Source organism: Danio rerio, chromosome 17 (genome assembly GCF_052040795.2).
Source record: "Danio rerio strain M-AB ecotype USA chromosome 17, GRCz13ab, whole genome shotgun sequence".
NCBI lineage: Eukaryota > Metazoa > Chordata > Actinopteri > Cypriniformes > Danionidae > Danio > Danio rerio.
Genome location: NC_141037.1, coordinates 30,054,785 through 30,071,190, shown reverse-complemented (window position 1 = coordinate 30,071,190; position 16,406 = coordinate 30,054,785). Strand labels below are relative to the sequence as shown.

At 35.1% G+C, this 16,406-nt stretch overlaps 1 protein-coding gene across 5 annotated transcripts in view; it reads right to left on the bottom strand.

Annotated features, from left to right (window-relative positions):
- Positions 1-16,406, bottom strand: part of heatr5a (HEAT repeat containing 5a) — a 42,270-nt gene that overhangs the window by 4,356 nt on the left and 21,508 nt on the right. For 3 of the 5 annotated variants that reach the window (XM_087288681.1, XM_087288682.1, NM_200478.2), the window contains 11 exons: positions 13,260-13,404; positions 11,409-11,588; positions 10,634-10,870; positions 10,301-10,479; positions 8,610-8,678; positions 8,090-8,269; positions 6,875-7,097; positions 6,021-6,260; positions 4,824-4,951; positions 3,829-3,976; positions 3,478-3,750 (listed from right to left, as the gene is read on the bottom strand). In XM_087288681.1, coding sequence (XP_087144807.1) covers positions 3,478-3,750; positions 3,829-3,976; positions 4,824-4,951; positions 6,021-6,260; positions 6,875-7,097; positions 8,090-8,269; positions 8,610-8,678; positions 10,301-10,479; positions 10,634-10,870; positions 11,409-11,588; positions 13,260-13,404 — 2,002 coding nt within the window. Of the gene's footprint in view, positions 1-3,477; positions 3,751-3,828; positions 3,977-4,823; positions 4,952-6,020; positions 6,261-6,874; positions 7,098-8,089; positions 8,270-8,609; positions 8,679-10,300; positions 10,480-10,633; positions 10,871-11,408; positions 11,589-13,259; positions 13,405-16,172; positions 16,200-16,406 lie in introns of all 5 variants that reach the window. The other 2 variants (XM_087288679.1, XM_087288680.1) reach the window with 1 other exon arrangement.

The window sequence follows — 16,406 nt, the reverse complement described above, 5'->3', positions numbered from 1 at the left end:
AGGGTGTTTCATAGTTGTGGGAATGTCACAGAGTGCTTTCAGTATATTAGTATGTTTCTTTGCTTATGGGAAACATTGTTTGATATGAGCATTGGTTCATATATATAAATATATTATATCATATCTCATATAAATATATTATATCATATCTCATATATATATATATATATATATATATATATATATATATATATATATATATATATATATATATATATATATATATATATTATTACAATCTGTGAAACAAAGGGTTTAATTTGTAGATGTTAGAACTTCAAAAGATTGGTGTATAAACTAAGCGGTAACCTCCCGCTCTCCCTCGTAAAGCAAATAGGGAAGTAAATGAAACTGCAATTCATCAAAATACCGCTATTCCTGGCTCCATTTAGAGCAAATTTCTACTGACCCCACTGTTAAAATGACCAACTTTACAGCAAAGAAAAAGGTGTTTGTAGTCAGGTACAAAGAACGATTTTGGTTCATATAGCTAATATTACCCTTCATGACAACTGTGAGGGGGGTAAATTTTTTTATATCTCATCTGTTTCCTTTATATTAGGTTATTTCAAGTCTGCATAATTAAAGGCGTGGCCACCTGAGTGACAGCTAGGTCTCGCTGGTTGCTGTCACGTCACCTCAGCTGATTCGCCACTGAACTCGGCATATATATCATACTTTTGTTTTATGTGGCTTTACACAGTCAATTGCTTTCAGGAATTATTTCTTACAATTATCAGATGATATGGGATGCTGTGTACACTTTATTGTACTCACAAACCATTCACGTGGCCTCCGTTTTCCAGATAAATGAAATTATATACTTAATCCACCATTTCTATAAATGTATTGTTAGTTTATTTAAGATCATTCGTCATTTATAATGTTCTTTAGACCCGTAATGCCCTCCAGAATCTGACAGATTGATTAGCTGTAGGCCATAAAACAGTCATTTGAAGCTTTGTCATACAGTGTTATGCCTGGATTTCATCAATAGCCTTGCATTTACTAACACAGACTATTGACCTTATTCTAAAATACGGAAGTGTGGCTGTTTTCGCGATTGTCTTAGAACTTCCGATTCAGTCGCCTATGGGAGAAATGACTAGGAATAATAAACGGCAGAAAATGGCCAAACTACTTGCTCAACAAACAAATGTTTGCATGACTACACAGACCAAGTAGCATAATATAATAGGAAAATATTAAATTGCAACATCAAGCAGCGTAACGAGCAGTTGTTAACGTCAAAAAATGAATGGAAGTGAATGTGACCGGAAGTCGCGAGACAAAAAGATTCGAATGGCAGCGCCCACTCGTCAGCTGAGAATAAGGTGAATATTTTATGTGTTTGGAAGTAATTTGGTGTTTCCTCCTGTAGACAAAACGTCAATATAACAATGTTTAGTGGCTCAATGTATTAAAATAGTGTTTTTAAAAGTCTAAACACTGATATAGTGCAACCAAGCACATGTGGTCAGAACACAAACAGGTCGCAGGTAATGAAGTATTAGCGTTTCTCCCATAGGAAAGCCCGTCTAAGAAAAATGCTAGCAGCCGTCTGTAGTTCTGCTCGCGCTCCGCCTCTTTGCCCTTGTTTGGCATCTCCTTGTTGGTGTGATGACACGTCCATATCTTTTACAGTCTATGGTATAAACATTATACATCAAAGAAATACGACTATTTACTGTAAAAAAAAAAAAAGCATTTATTTTACAGTTTTGTGCCGTATTTTAACGGTAAAATACATACAACCACAGCTGTCTTTTTTCATGTAGATTTTACAGATTTTTTTTAACAGTGTCAACTAAAACATGTTATCGATTTGAAGGGGATGGTTCATCAAATAAATTAAATATTGATGATTTACTCAGTCTAAAGCAGTCTAAAGAAATTTCGATCTTCCAATTCAGTTTCTTATTGGAAAAATTACTAGGAATTATAAACGGCCGAAAATGGTCAAACTACATGCTCTACAAACAAGTGTGTCTATGACTATACAGACAAAGCAGAATAATAAAATCTGAAAATATCAGTTTGCAATATAAAGCAGTGTAACAAAGCCATTTTTAATGTCTGAAAAAGGAATGGAAGTAAATGAGACCAGAAATTTTGTGCCGAGATTAAACTGGCTTAGCCCACTCTTATGTGAAGAATAAGGTTAATACAAGAAATAATTTTAGCTTTGAAATGCAATGTGACCATTTGCAATTTACACATTGCAGGATCTGCAATGTGGAATTAGGATTATAGCTGGCTAAGAGCCTCAGTTGAAAGCACAGCTGATTTGTGAATCATTGTAAAGGTTAACTATAAAGTTCCTAAAGTTTAAGTGTTTTAAGGCCTGTGACTGTGAAAGCATTTCAAGCCAGTTCAAAGCATTAAGGTTTACTCAATTACAACATTTGTAACTTTAAGAAAGATGAACTATATTTATGTACATGTACACTATAAAGATGATACAGTGTTGTTTTACATTAAACCGATCAATTTGTGTAGCTGAATACTGCTAAACTCCAGGAAAACCATAAAGCATTTGTTTCATTTGTAACTTTGCTCTACTGTATTATCAATGCTTGTGATTATTTTATCATATTTTTATGCAGATGAACTCCCCTAGAAAGTCATCAAAATCAACCTTAAATGATCGATTTATTTCCTCTGGTAAAATTATCCTCAATATTAAAAAATGTAGATGATAAATTAGTCTTTTTTTTTTTTCCAAAATTGTGAGCCCTACTCTACAATGCGGTTTGCTGACTGCTTAGGCTGTGGATTAGATAATAATGCTTAGTTTCTTGCAGAAAGACCTCAATCCTCAGAGGCCACAGGTTTTCATTTTGTTTTATTTATTTATTGGACTCTTGAGTGCTCAATGTAAACAAATATCCATGATCACTAATTTAATGTCCTACTAGAGAAAAACAAGAACTTACATCTTTAAAGGGGAGTGAATTAACAGCAGATTTTTAATTTTGGGTGAACTTTCCCTATAAGTTCAGCATGAAAAGCTGTGTGTCCCTATTATGATAAATGAAGCAGCTTCTAGAACAAGATAAAGTATAGGATGGATTTGAATTTTACATATATACAATATTAAACTGTATAAATATACATTAGAAACTACATTCTGCAAAATAAAACAAAGATTTAAATAAAATAAACTGTTGTAAATCAGAAATCAGAAATTGCTGGACTGGAACTGAACAGTACTGACAGAAGTTAAATTGTAAATAAGTTAGTTTTAATTGTATATAAACGATCTACATTAAACACTGCTATATTTAATAAGATAGAAAAATAATAATAATAAAAAAATTGTCTTCCATAACCTTGAAATCTAGTACATAACGAAATATGGCTGGCATCAAAATCAAATAGACTAAATGAAAATGGATTCAAATGAAGTGTGCAGGAGGGTGTTTTCAACATAATCCAAAAGCTCTTATGTCCTCTGTAATTCTCCGGATCACTTACCCTCTGGTGAACAGATGGAGGGCAGTTCAGAGAGGATGGCCAGAGCAGATGTGACGAGTCTGCAGTCAGTGGCGCTGAGGGAGCACGTCTGTCCTCCCCGTCCCGTGGGACTGCCGGTCAGTTTGGGGCTGAGCTGCGGAAGCTTCCTCACAAGCGTGCAGAGACACAGCTCCAGTGCTCCAAACACGAGAGATCTCCCTGGCACCAGGCCACCAGTGTCTCGTCCCTCACCAAACTCAGGAACTGTTTCCTTCTCTGCCGCACCGTCATCCACTGATTAAACACAAGGAAGAATGATAACTTCAGAGGGTTATTCAAGCACTACATGGTGCCTTTTGAGTTCAGACTCACCCTCTGCGCTGTGGCGTTTTTCTCTGACGTGTTCCTGAGCTGCACAAATAATCTGCTGCACCAGTTCCAGCACAGCCAGCTGAATGCTGGGAGATTCCCGAGTGACTATGAGCCTATGCAGGATGCTAAGCAGCTCCACACTCAGAGCCTAAAGAGAGAACATCATCGACTTTCAGGAACAGAGATCAAAACACATGAATGACACGAAGACAAATCCTAAACCGCAGGCCTTGAAGAATCATAGTGCAATTTAAATCAGTCCAGTATTGTTTTTACTAATAGAAATATATCTAAAGCAGAATGAGAACTCTGGGTTATTTAGAGAAAAAAGGTAAACTGATCATTTGATAATTGATTTTTTAATTATAGAGATTAACACAAACCAAAAAATAGTGGTACAATAATTAAAATGCTAAAGTAATCCAAAAACTGATGTGCTCTGAAATGTGCTCTGAAAGGCTGCATTATTTATTACATCACAAAATACATTAAAACCAGTAATGTTTTAAAACTTTTACAGTGCCAAATGAGCCTTCAAAAAGCCATTAAATTATTTTATTATCTATTATATTATTATTTATATTATTACGCTATTTATAATTGATAATTATTTAATTTTTATATTTTTAAGTATTACTCTAAACATTGTTGCAATCACTTTTGATCAAATTTCATTTTAATAGTCTAAAAACCCTTTCATTAACATAAAAACACATCTGTGGCCAGTAGCATAAACTGGTTAGGCTGGTTTTAAAAAGTTAGTCGCCAAACATTTTTCTTCAGGATTAGCCACAATTTTTTAAACTCATATGTAAAAAAATGCTGACAACTCTAGTCTGATTTCAAAAAGCCAGATCACTTGGCTACCTGCTATTTGGACAAACTAGTCCTAGTAGAATATCTTAGCATGGTGGATGTGTTTATGCAACTGACCCCTGATTTTAATCATAGCATACACAAATTACAGTAATAGCTTGCTTTACACTGTAGAATACCTGATCATTGCCCACTTTTGAGCGAGGCCAAGGCACCTCCAATAAGGCCTGCAGAGCCTGAAGACATGAATGAATGTTTTCCATTTGGTCTCCAGAATGAGGAGAGCACAAAAACTCCACACTGATCCCTGACAGGAGAAATAAAGTAAACAAAAACAACAATAAAGAAGAATAAATATAACATAATTCACATAATTAAGAATCAAGGCCTATTTACACCCAGAATTAACATAATATTTTGGTCTATTATAGATGATAAAGATGAGTGATACACATTCCCATTTACAACATGTGTAGTATCAGACTCTTTAGACCATTTTCGATCCCCTTCTTGATTTCTTTGAGGAAAGGGTCTATAGTAAATGAGCTTTTTCAATCTGACATTGCAAAATAAGTATGTGTGCATTTTATATTTACATATCAAAAATATGTAAATATCAAATATACATTAATTATTTTCTTTGCTCTCTATTTCCACCTGGAGATGCCCATCAGATCCAAGACATGTGAAGAGATAATGCCAACCAGCCAAGGACAGCATATGCACTTAATACACAAACACACTTCATTGAATATATACACATAGACATCACCTATATACTACATAACTGCAGGTTAAACACGTTCATATATAATAACTTTAATTAACTAACAATTAACAACTTTATTAAAGTAATTAAAGTTATAAAATTCCTGCAACTAATAACCTTAACTTTTGTAACTTAACTTTTTGATTTTGATAGTATTGCAGGTGCACCTTTTGTAAAGCTGCTGTGTAACAATTATTGTGAACAGTGCTATACAAATAAACTAAAAAAAGGAGACAAAAAAAAAAAGTGCAGCAGCTTCATTTTTGCTCTGATAGCTGCAAAACTACACTGAACACTGATGGTTTGTGTTAGAAAGAGGACCATTAGTAGACCATTGTACTTTTTTTCACCTTCAAACCAAACACTAAGAAAGCAATCCGTTTGTGAGTTTTCAACTACCTCTGAAAGTGGTCAAAATGCTTGAGATATTTCAGACCATATTCACACCTGTATTTATGATTGGTACGATGCAGGATCCTGATAAACATTCCATAAAGAATGACTAGATTCTAGAGCAAAACCCAGTGTTTTTAATAAAGCAACATACACTATAAACAATGAACTACATCTACTTCATGAAAGCAGAAACATTAACTGAGCCATGTACCAAGGATGAGGTGTAGGCGATCACTGTTGATGTCCTCTGGAGATTTAACGTTGCTCAGTGATGTGGACTGGCCCATGGAAGTGGGCGTGACGGGCCTGGAAAGGTTTGCAGGGCCCTCATCCACCACGATAAAGCCGGTGCTGTTGAGCCAGAGGGCAGTGGCATGGAGAATGGTTGCCCAGGCACTGTAGTAATGTGGACGGGCCTGTTCCACCGTTTCTGCAGTGTAAAATGAGCCGCCTGACAAACAGAGAAGCCTGTTAGAATTTGAACTCACACACATAGTAACTGTGAACAAGACAAACTACACAGTAATAAAAAATTGTCAATTACATTATCAAATCACTGCCATGTCTTACAATAGTAAAAAAATAACGTGCAGAATATTTAGATTTTATGGAAACCATGAATTGATGATTGGCCTTAGTAAAAGTTATTATTTTTTTTTTATTTATACTTTGACTCGGTAAGAATGCAATAAATTGATTAGACAGTGACAGAGCAGCTGTTTTCAACTTTAATAACAGAAACTGTAATAGGAAATGTTTCTCAAGCACCAGAACAAAAAAAATTGAGGATCACGAGACACTGTAGATTTCAGTAATGATGCTGAAACTTCAGCTTTGCCAATAAGAAATACCAAATAGAAAAGGAAATATTATAATATTATAATATTATAAAGTATTATAATTGTTTTGTACTACTTCATAGACTAACATTAACCCTATACATTAATATTAACTTTATTCTTTACATTTAACTTGTTTTCCTCTATTTATACAAACATTTTGGATCCACCAATAGCACAGATATTCAACACTGTGCTGTGTAACCTGAGAATCATGAGCATTGACCTGTGGAGGGAAGATGACTAGAGTAGTGTGGGGGCAGTGTGAGCAGGGCATGATCCTGAAGGGCTGCCAGCCATAGGCGACTCAGGGTTGCCAGATCAGTCTGAACTAGTTTGAGCAAACCAGCCCCTGCTTGACCTGCAGTCCCAGCCTCCTCACTCTGCTGCTGCTGATGACTGACCGGACTGTCCCTCTGCCTAGAGCCCTGCACTGCTGTGATGTAGACCTGCAGAGTTAAGACACATACACATTCAGAGAACATTATAGCTTTCTGATTTAAAAAAAAAAAAAAAACACAGATCAGATGGGGCATTATCTAACATTTACTTGAAAACTTGAAAAAAGTTAATTGCCACAAATCTATATATATATATATATATATATATATATATATATATATATATATATATATATATATATATATATATATATATATATATATATATATATATATATATATAAATATATATATTTTTTTTTACTGATCAAGAATTTATGTGTACTTTATTTTTTAGATCAAATTCTAATGAAATTGGGAAAACACATCTAAGTGTAATACTTATTAGCTTACATAATGACTTATTAATGAAAAAAAACTAAAGCAACAGAGACATATCACCGTTTTATTATGAAACTAGTATTCATTTACATAATAATAATCTAATAATTCTTCTTCTATAAAAATGTAAATACATTAACTAATGAAACCTTGTTGTAAAGTGTGACCTAAATAATACATAATTCCACCAATTCAGTATTCTCAGGCATTGCAAGAATTCAATACTCTTTTAGGATATGATAATTTAAGATCTTGACCACAGATATACCACACTGTAAAAAATCTCAAACAGTAAGTAGTGCTACAGATTTTTTTTGTTCAACAAGTTTCTCTCTTTAAAACATTACTTGAACTTATTTTTTATAACTTTACTCCAATTTTAATAAATATTATAATATTGGAAGGAATAGTTTTTATTACTTTCACATGTTAAAAATGTATGGCTATTTGTAAATCCAGTCAACTTTCAGAACAGTTTTAAAATATTTTTGTTCAGTCACTATACAAGCCATCTAACTAAGCCCACGCAAGAGTAACTTAAAGATACTTCTGCTCTTCCGCCATTTTACTAGTTGTTTTTTCATCATCCTGCCCGTCCCTACAGTGAAACAACCACAAAAGTGTGTGTGATTTAAAAGTTCTAGGATGGTGTTGAGTACCTCCGCCCAGGCTTTGAGCACCGCCAGCGACTCCATGGTGAAGGTGCTTTCATTATAGAGCTGACTGGGAACATCTCTCCCCACCTGCACTTTGGCCAGAGAGGATGCCAAAAGTTGATGTACCCTTCTCAGGTCCCGCAGGTCACTGATGACCCCACTGGCGATCCATGCACTGCAGACCTGAAGGTCAACAATGGGTCATGTCAAAACTCAACACCACTGGAGCAGGTTTATGGGGAACAAACTAAGTCAAGATAACAACCATGAACTCGGGGCATTTTAAAACTAGTTTAAAGTAAGTTCAGGAGGTTGGAAAACAGTGTAAGGGGTTGCTTTGGGCACTACAGAAACAACATAGTTGGGATGCTTGGTTTAGTAATGTGAATGACAACATGCTTGACTTTAGAGTTAAACAGTTTGCTGGGCCACATGATACTTTTAATAACATTGTGTGGGTAAAAGGAAGAAGAGGAAGAAAAAGTGCATGATTATAGATAATTATGCTACTTAAGCAGCACACCTGGCAAGCTTTGGCGGTCACGTTTGGAGGAGCGTCCACATGGAAGGCAGGTCTAAGCGCAGCTCCAACCTACATCAAACAAAGATCAGTACATATTAAACACAAAAAATGTGTTACATTTCTTATCAAGAACCTTAATTATTCTTTAATAAACATTTAAAAGTTAATGCTTAAATGAGTTTTTTACTCGTCTGGTAAAGCCTATTAAATATTAGCTTAGAACTGTCTAGCACACAACGCTAAAGATGTTTCACGTCACTATTTGATACTAGGGCCCCCTGCTAAGCCTACAGATAACCTAATTTAGTGTAAATGATAGGGGCCCTCACACACGAGCTAACACATGCACACGCGCACAGTAACAAGAGACTGACGGACGTGCTCATGTCTTTCTCCAGTGTCTAAGAATAACAGCAAAGAGCTTTACTGTACAACTCTGAACATACAGTTTAAAAAAAAAAAATAAATAAATTCTCTACCTCTAGTATAGCAATCTAGACTTTATAATTTTAGACTCATTCTTTTGAGAAATCTTTTTAAGCCCTTAAAGTGACATTTCACGCACTAATGACAATTCTGTCATCATTTATTCACCCTTCACTTGTTCCAAACCTGTTTGAGTTTCTTTTACCTATTGAACACAGGAGAAGATATTCTGAAAAATATTGGAAACCAGCCAGACTTCCAAATAATTTTTTTCTTACAATAGAAGCCAATGGCTACTGGTTTTTAACATTCTCCAAAACATCTTCTTTTGTGGACATAAGAAACTTAGAAATGTTTGGTAAGTAAATTGTGATTTTGGAAGAACTATCCCTTTAAATTGTAGAAAAACAATAGAACCCATCTAAGATTTTTTTTTGTTATAATACAAGATAAAATATTCTTTTTTTCATGAAATGATGACTATATGCACAAATGTGCTAATTTCCCTCATCTAAATGCATCAAATTAGCACTTTTTCCTTCAGTTGAAAACCAAATATTTATACAATAATTTTGAGCAAAAAAGCTACAATGTCTTTACAATGCAGTCCTAACAACACACACCACGACACTTCCACATGTGATAAAAGGTCCTAACCATCCATTGAAGCAATGCAAAAAGCTGTTTATATTTTAAAAATGGTTTCTATTTCTGCGACATATTAGCTAAACAACAGTATAAACTAATATGAATATGATCATCTCAGCTGTTGATTATATATTTATTCAGTGTTAATTGTTAAATGTATAGGTTTTAATATAATTTGTGACATATATTACCATACTGAAAGCAGCAGCAGTAATTTACCTCGAATAAAAAAAAAACTAGCAAACATACAATTTAAGTATGAACATTCAAATTGTGCAAACCAACATCAGTCACTCAGCATACTGTATGCTTTTAATAACATTGATGAGGTTTAATATTTATTAAACCTGTCAATTTTGTTGGGAAAGGTTGTTACATCTATTCTAACCTCCTAAATTTCTGTGATATTTAAATTATTCTGTTGTGTCGCATTAGATGTGGACAACCAAATTACTTTTGACACTGGAATCTTATCACCTTATGTCTTGCTAATATGTTAGAGTCTGATCCTTTGCTATGAAGTTTAATAATATTTAGGACATTTCTCAATCAAAGTTTATCATTGTTTTTCACTTTCATCACTACTTTGCGCTTATAAAGATGACTTTAAGACTCACATTGGCTTGATACTGCTCCAGAATGACATGCCCAGGGAACTCAGGCTCTGGTACATTGGAGAATTTACGAATAATGACCAGAAGCGTTTGCAAACCAGCCAGTCGGAGCTGGTCACTGTGGTCTGTGGATGCCATGAATGCCATGCGGATCAGATCCGCCAAGTGAAGAACCAGGAAATCTGCCAAACAACGGGTTGCCAGTATTAACTGTCTTAACAAAAATATATACATCACCCCAAAAGGTGGCGCTAAGATCCTGTGATTCATTAAACACATCAGAAAAGATATCACAGAATATAGAGTAATAGAGAAGAAAACTATGAATGGTCTAACCTGTGGACTCATGTAAACGCTGCTCTTGAGCAAGTGCCATGTTAAAGTGAGCTGAGTCTCTGTTCTCACACTGTGCTATTATGCGACACACACACTCCATAGAAAACACACGAGTGGACCAGCGCAGGTTATTGAAGGGCCCGCTGGACTCAGATTTTGCATGGAATGCAGAGGAGTCATCATATCGATCTCCATCCTCCTCTTGCTGGGTTTCTACAGAGGCGGCTGCAGCGGAGTCTAAAAAATTATAAAAAATAAATAAATAAATAAACAAACAAACAAACAAACTAAATTCACACTAAATTAAACATCTATACAAGAATGATATAATAATGATATGCTTGGGGTTTGTGGAAATGTTTGGCAAAAAACACATTTGCATACTGATACATGCACACTGAAACATTTATCCTGCAAATTGATCATCAATACATCTTCCCGTCTATCTATCTATCTATCTATCTATCTATCTATCTATCTATCTATCTATCTATCTATCTATCTATCTATCTATCTATCTATCTATCTATCTATCTATCTATCTATCTATCTATCTATCTATCTATCTATCTATCTATCTATCTATCTATCTATAAATATACAGTAATAAAAAGTTTTACACAATGAAATAAAAAAATCAGAAATGTTAATTACTGAATATTTACAAGATAAATGTATAATATAATTTTTTTTTTTATGTAATTGTTTTTGTATTGTAATAATATGTTATTTAAAAAAAACAATCTTTAAACAGGTAGCAACACAGATGTTTCACCTGCAGAAGCGGACAGTACATCTTTGCAGAGCTTCAGCCAGTGGGCCAGCTTACTCTCAGCTGCTGAACTCATCATATGGACCAGTGTTTCCTGAATGTCTCTGCACAGGCGGGGATCCGACTCCCTGTCCAGGAGACTGAACAAAGCTCCCTCCAAGCCCACCTCCTTAATAGTGACATCTGCAGGACAGACAGCGATTATTTCACATGAAGGACACCCTAAGGAGTTGCTGTTCAAGTGGATCATCATTCAACACTGACATTCATATTAAACTAAACTGAAGGAGTTTTAATCTGACTAGAACAACACCATTACTCTGCTGCCTGCCTGATGCTGAATATGTTCAATAACCTGAAACTTTCATGGCTTTTTTTTTTTCAATTTTTTCTGCTCAACCATGTAAAGCAGCTTTGACACAATCTACATTGTATAAAAAGACATACATCTTAACTAATTATGGTTAACTAATTATAAATGCCCTTGTCCTTTCTGTAAAAAAAACTTTTGAAAATCCAGTAACATTAATTAAAATATACTGCAAGATGTCTTTTATTCCTGTGATAGCAAAATTGAATTTGAAAAGTCATGAAAATAACTACAAAAATAATAACCATTTGAAGTGGTGTTAGTGAGGCCAGCAGGGGGCAATTAACCTGCCGTCTGAGTGAGACTTAATGCCCCAGTATAGTGAAGGGGACACTGTACTGTTAGTGATCGCTGTCTTTCAGTTGAGATGTTAAACTGAGATCCTGATCCTCTGTGGTGATTTTAAATCCCATGGCACTTCTCGTAGGGGTGTAAGGGTGTAACACCGGTCTCCTGGGTAAATACCCTTCCTGGGCCCTTACCCATCATGGCCTCCCAATCATCCCCATTCACTGAATTAGCTCCATTACGTCTCTACCCTCAACCAATAGCTGGGTGTGTGGTGAGTGCCCTGGCGTCATTGTCCTGTAGCTGCAGTCACATCATCCAAGTGGATGCTGCACACTGGTGGTTGAGTGGAGAGACCCGCTCATGATTGTGAAGCGCTTTGGGTATTTGGCCATAGAAAATAAATGCGCTATATAAATACACATTACATTATCATCACTTACAAAAAACTATGGTCTGTGTATTATAAGCACAAGCCGCCATTTTGTCTGCCTCTTTAAATCTTTGTTTTTGTGTTGATGCTTTTTTGAAGCAGAATAAATTCTGATAGGCTGTCAATGTTTTCTTTTTATTATTATTCATAAGCAGGAAAAAATATTTTTTGAAAGTTTTTTAAATTCTATATTTCTCTATTTATTATTATATTATATACATACTCATATAAAAAGAATTATAATAAATATACAAATAATTAAGAAAATATTTTTATTATTATAAATAACATTTATTACTGTTGTTATTATAGCTGTGGTTTGAATCTCTATTCTCATAGATTTAGAAGGATAGTTAATACTAGTCTTTCATGTCACATGATTTTTTGAGGGACAAAAATTCTAGCTTTTGAAAAAAATTATTCAAAACATCTTTGTTGAAACCAAATACATTATTTTAACATTTAAAATTCACTGATGTTTCAAAAAGTTCAAAAGAACAGGATTTATTTAAGATATTACTTTATTTATTAGTTTAATGCTACCTTTCTACCTTTATCTTTTATTGACACCAAAACATCAAACAGCAGTGTATTTTGATGACTAAATCATATTTGCTGCCAAGGTTCAAAACAAAATTCCAGGTCCAAAAATAACCCATGGCTTGCTCGCTGCGGTCAAACTCACCTCAAAATGCAGAGTAGAGTAAAATAAGCTGAGATAAGTGATGTGCTGTGCTGTGCAGTGTGGGTGATGCTGACTCACCCAGCTGTGTGTTGTCTCTGCGGGGAAGCTCTTTAACCAGAGCCACTGCGTGTTCCGATACCTCCACTGCCTCTCTCTGAGCCAGCTGTCTTAAACAGGCCACAACCGCTCGCCGCAGAGACAGGTATGAGCTGCACAGATTTATCTGCACATACACCAAAACATATTTGGGATTGAATATGACAGATTTTAATGGGATGTTTTAGCCAAAAATTCCAATTTGGTGTCAACTTCTTCAACAAGTGTAGGGGACTTTTTTTCTTCTGCAAATAGAAGTTATGTTTTGACTGAAACAGTATTTAAACAGTACTTAAGATTAGATGCAAAAAAGGGTTAGTTCACCCAAACATTTTCATTTTGTTATTAATTATTAACCCTCATGTCATTCAAATCCCCTAAGACATTTGTTCATCTTCACAAGCTGAGATATTTTAGAGGAAATCCAACAGCTCCATCTTCCTCCATAGAAAGTGATCACAAGACATTCAAAGTGCAGAAAAGAAACCAAAAATATTTTCAAAACATTCCATGTGACCTTAGCGGTTCCCCTCAAAAAAATTGTGAGCCAAAAAAAAGCCAGTAAACATGGCTTTATTAACCTATATCCTTTTTCCCGTGTCAGATCATCATCAGGGTGTGCATTTACTATGGCCAGTACAATATTGTGCCATTAAAGTCAGCAGCGTACCACAGAAGCATCATATTACGCATAGTAAACATGCACCCTGATATAATATGGAAGACACTGGCATACAAAGATGTTTTCGGTGCACAAAAGTGTTCTTTGAGCTTCATATGATTACAGTTGAAGTCTTGATTTGACAGTTTTTGTCTTTTTCTGGAAGTCTATGAAGAATATGGAGGATGATAGAGCTCTAAAATAATTAGTATGTTCCTAAAAAGAACGAAGGTTTCAGGAGATTGGAACAGTGTGAGGGTGAGTAATTAACAGTTTTTTTGGAGTGACATAACTCTTTAATTTTGCACATTCAAAGTCACTGGCGCATCAGTTCTTTGGTGCTGTTTTCTCAGTTAGGTCTCAATTGGATTAACAAGTAAAAAAGTCAGTTTAGAGCATGTCTAAAACTCTTTTAAGTAACACTCAAACCATTGCAGACATTTCAGCCTGTTTCATCAAGACTCATTAAAAAGGATTTCTTGGTGAACCAGACGTCATTCTAGATCAGTGGTTCTCAAACTGTGGTACGTGTATTACTAGTGGTACACATACTTCCTTCTAGTGGTACGCGGGAAGAATCGATGAATAATTAAAGTAAAAAAAGAACACACTTTTAACCCTTTGACGCATAACCTCGATGTGATCAGTAAATTGATTTTAATAAGGTAAACGTTTTATTTTATTTTACATTTTCTAATGTTTGTTATGTATTCTATCATTTGAAGCTAATCTTTTCCCCATATTTGTAACGATTGTTGGGGGCGTATCCTGTATTTTTATATCCCAGATATGGTTTAATTATGGTTTAATTAAAGGCTTTTCCGACACACAAATCCTACTCTAGCGTGCAGTAAGCAGATCTAATTTCGAATTAAAATATACGATCAAACTCGTGTATTTAATAGACAAGTTAATGTTTAGATTTCATTATTTCATGTCATTGCTTAATAAGGCCTGCTACTCTTCTGTATCTTATTCCTGGTCATTATGGTGGTACTTGGAGAGACCTTTTTTTTCTGAGGTGGTACTTGTTGAAAAAAGTTTGAGAACCGCTGTTCTAGATTATTTGCCTGAGGCTGTGAATAACGGGTAATAATGCTGTAAATAAGCTTTAGGGCTTTTTTTAACAGACCTGTTATTTTATTTTACAACACCTTCATGCGTCATCCACCGCCATGGGTATTATGTTTTTTTTTTGCCAGTGTATGTTATTTGACTGACTGTGGTTTTCCATTAAATTGCATGATATGAATCACCAAGCACCACAATTTAAGCTAAACATATTCTACTTCAGAACAACAACTAAAAAAAAGTCACCTACATTTTTAATAGCTCAAAAGATAGTAAATTAACAGGAAATATTCATTCCAGGCTAAGCAATGCTACAAACATTAGTATGGTCAAACTAATGAGTAGCAGTGAATTTACTGTGAGGAACAGTTCATATGATTGAGGAAGAGATCATATGACGCACCCCTATAATGCATGTTATACACGCATAATAAATCAGACAAGGGAATGAATTAGAGGACACTTCAAATGTGATGTTCACTTCATCACATTTCAAACAACATAATACAGAAACAAGGGGGAAAAACACTTTAGCAGACACCTGCAGCCACATCAAGGTTAGTCCTGGTATGTCAAAACGATCCCATGGAAATGTTTTTTAGTGTAGAAAAAGACATAGGGATAGGAGAAAGGGACAACAGGGCTACTGTCAAGGTTTGTTTTGAGTTTTAACTGATGTGACAAGCGAGCTGTTTGCAAAGAATAGGACCATAAATCAAACCACCTAAAAATAGAGCATGAAGAACAAAGTGTGTTTTTCTCAATTACGGTCTAATATTGTCTAAATCTGTGTGTATGTGTGTTTGTGTGTGTGTGTGAGGGACTAAAGCACTCCAAGTATTAAAGCTAATAGAGTGGATTGGCATAAGGCCTCAGCTGTGGATGAGAATGTCATGTGCACTGTGTGGGTGGTCAGTGTAAGAAGTCAATAGAGAAAGAACCAAGTCAAGCAAATCTAACCCTTGGCATTAACCCTGCAGTTAGAGGCAGTGACACTGTGTGCTCATGCTCAAAACCAGATCCTGCCCGAGTTAGTTTCACACTGGGGGAAAATGAGAAGAGGACAAGAGAGCATAATTATAGATTGAGAGAGGGAGAGATGAAGTGCAAACAAAAGAAAGGGTATAAAGTGGCCTGGCAGCAGAGAGGCAGACAAAACCTACCAACACAGAATAATCCAACAAGATCTCCTGTACGAGAGAACAGAAAACAGCACTGTCACTACAGATGAGGGAAACCCAAAGCCTGCATGCACTCACCTCTAACATTTTCATTCTATCCAAGCTATTTGGCAATACTTTTTTTTGTGTGAAAGCGTTATTAACGATTCAACAGTCACTATAGGTAAATGACTACTGTAATAGAAAAGGTAATGAAATAAAAGAAAGTAAATGATA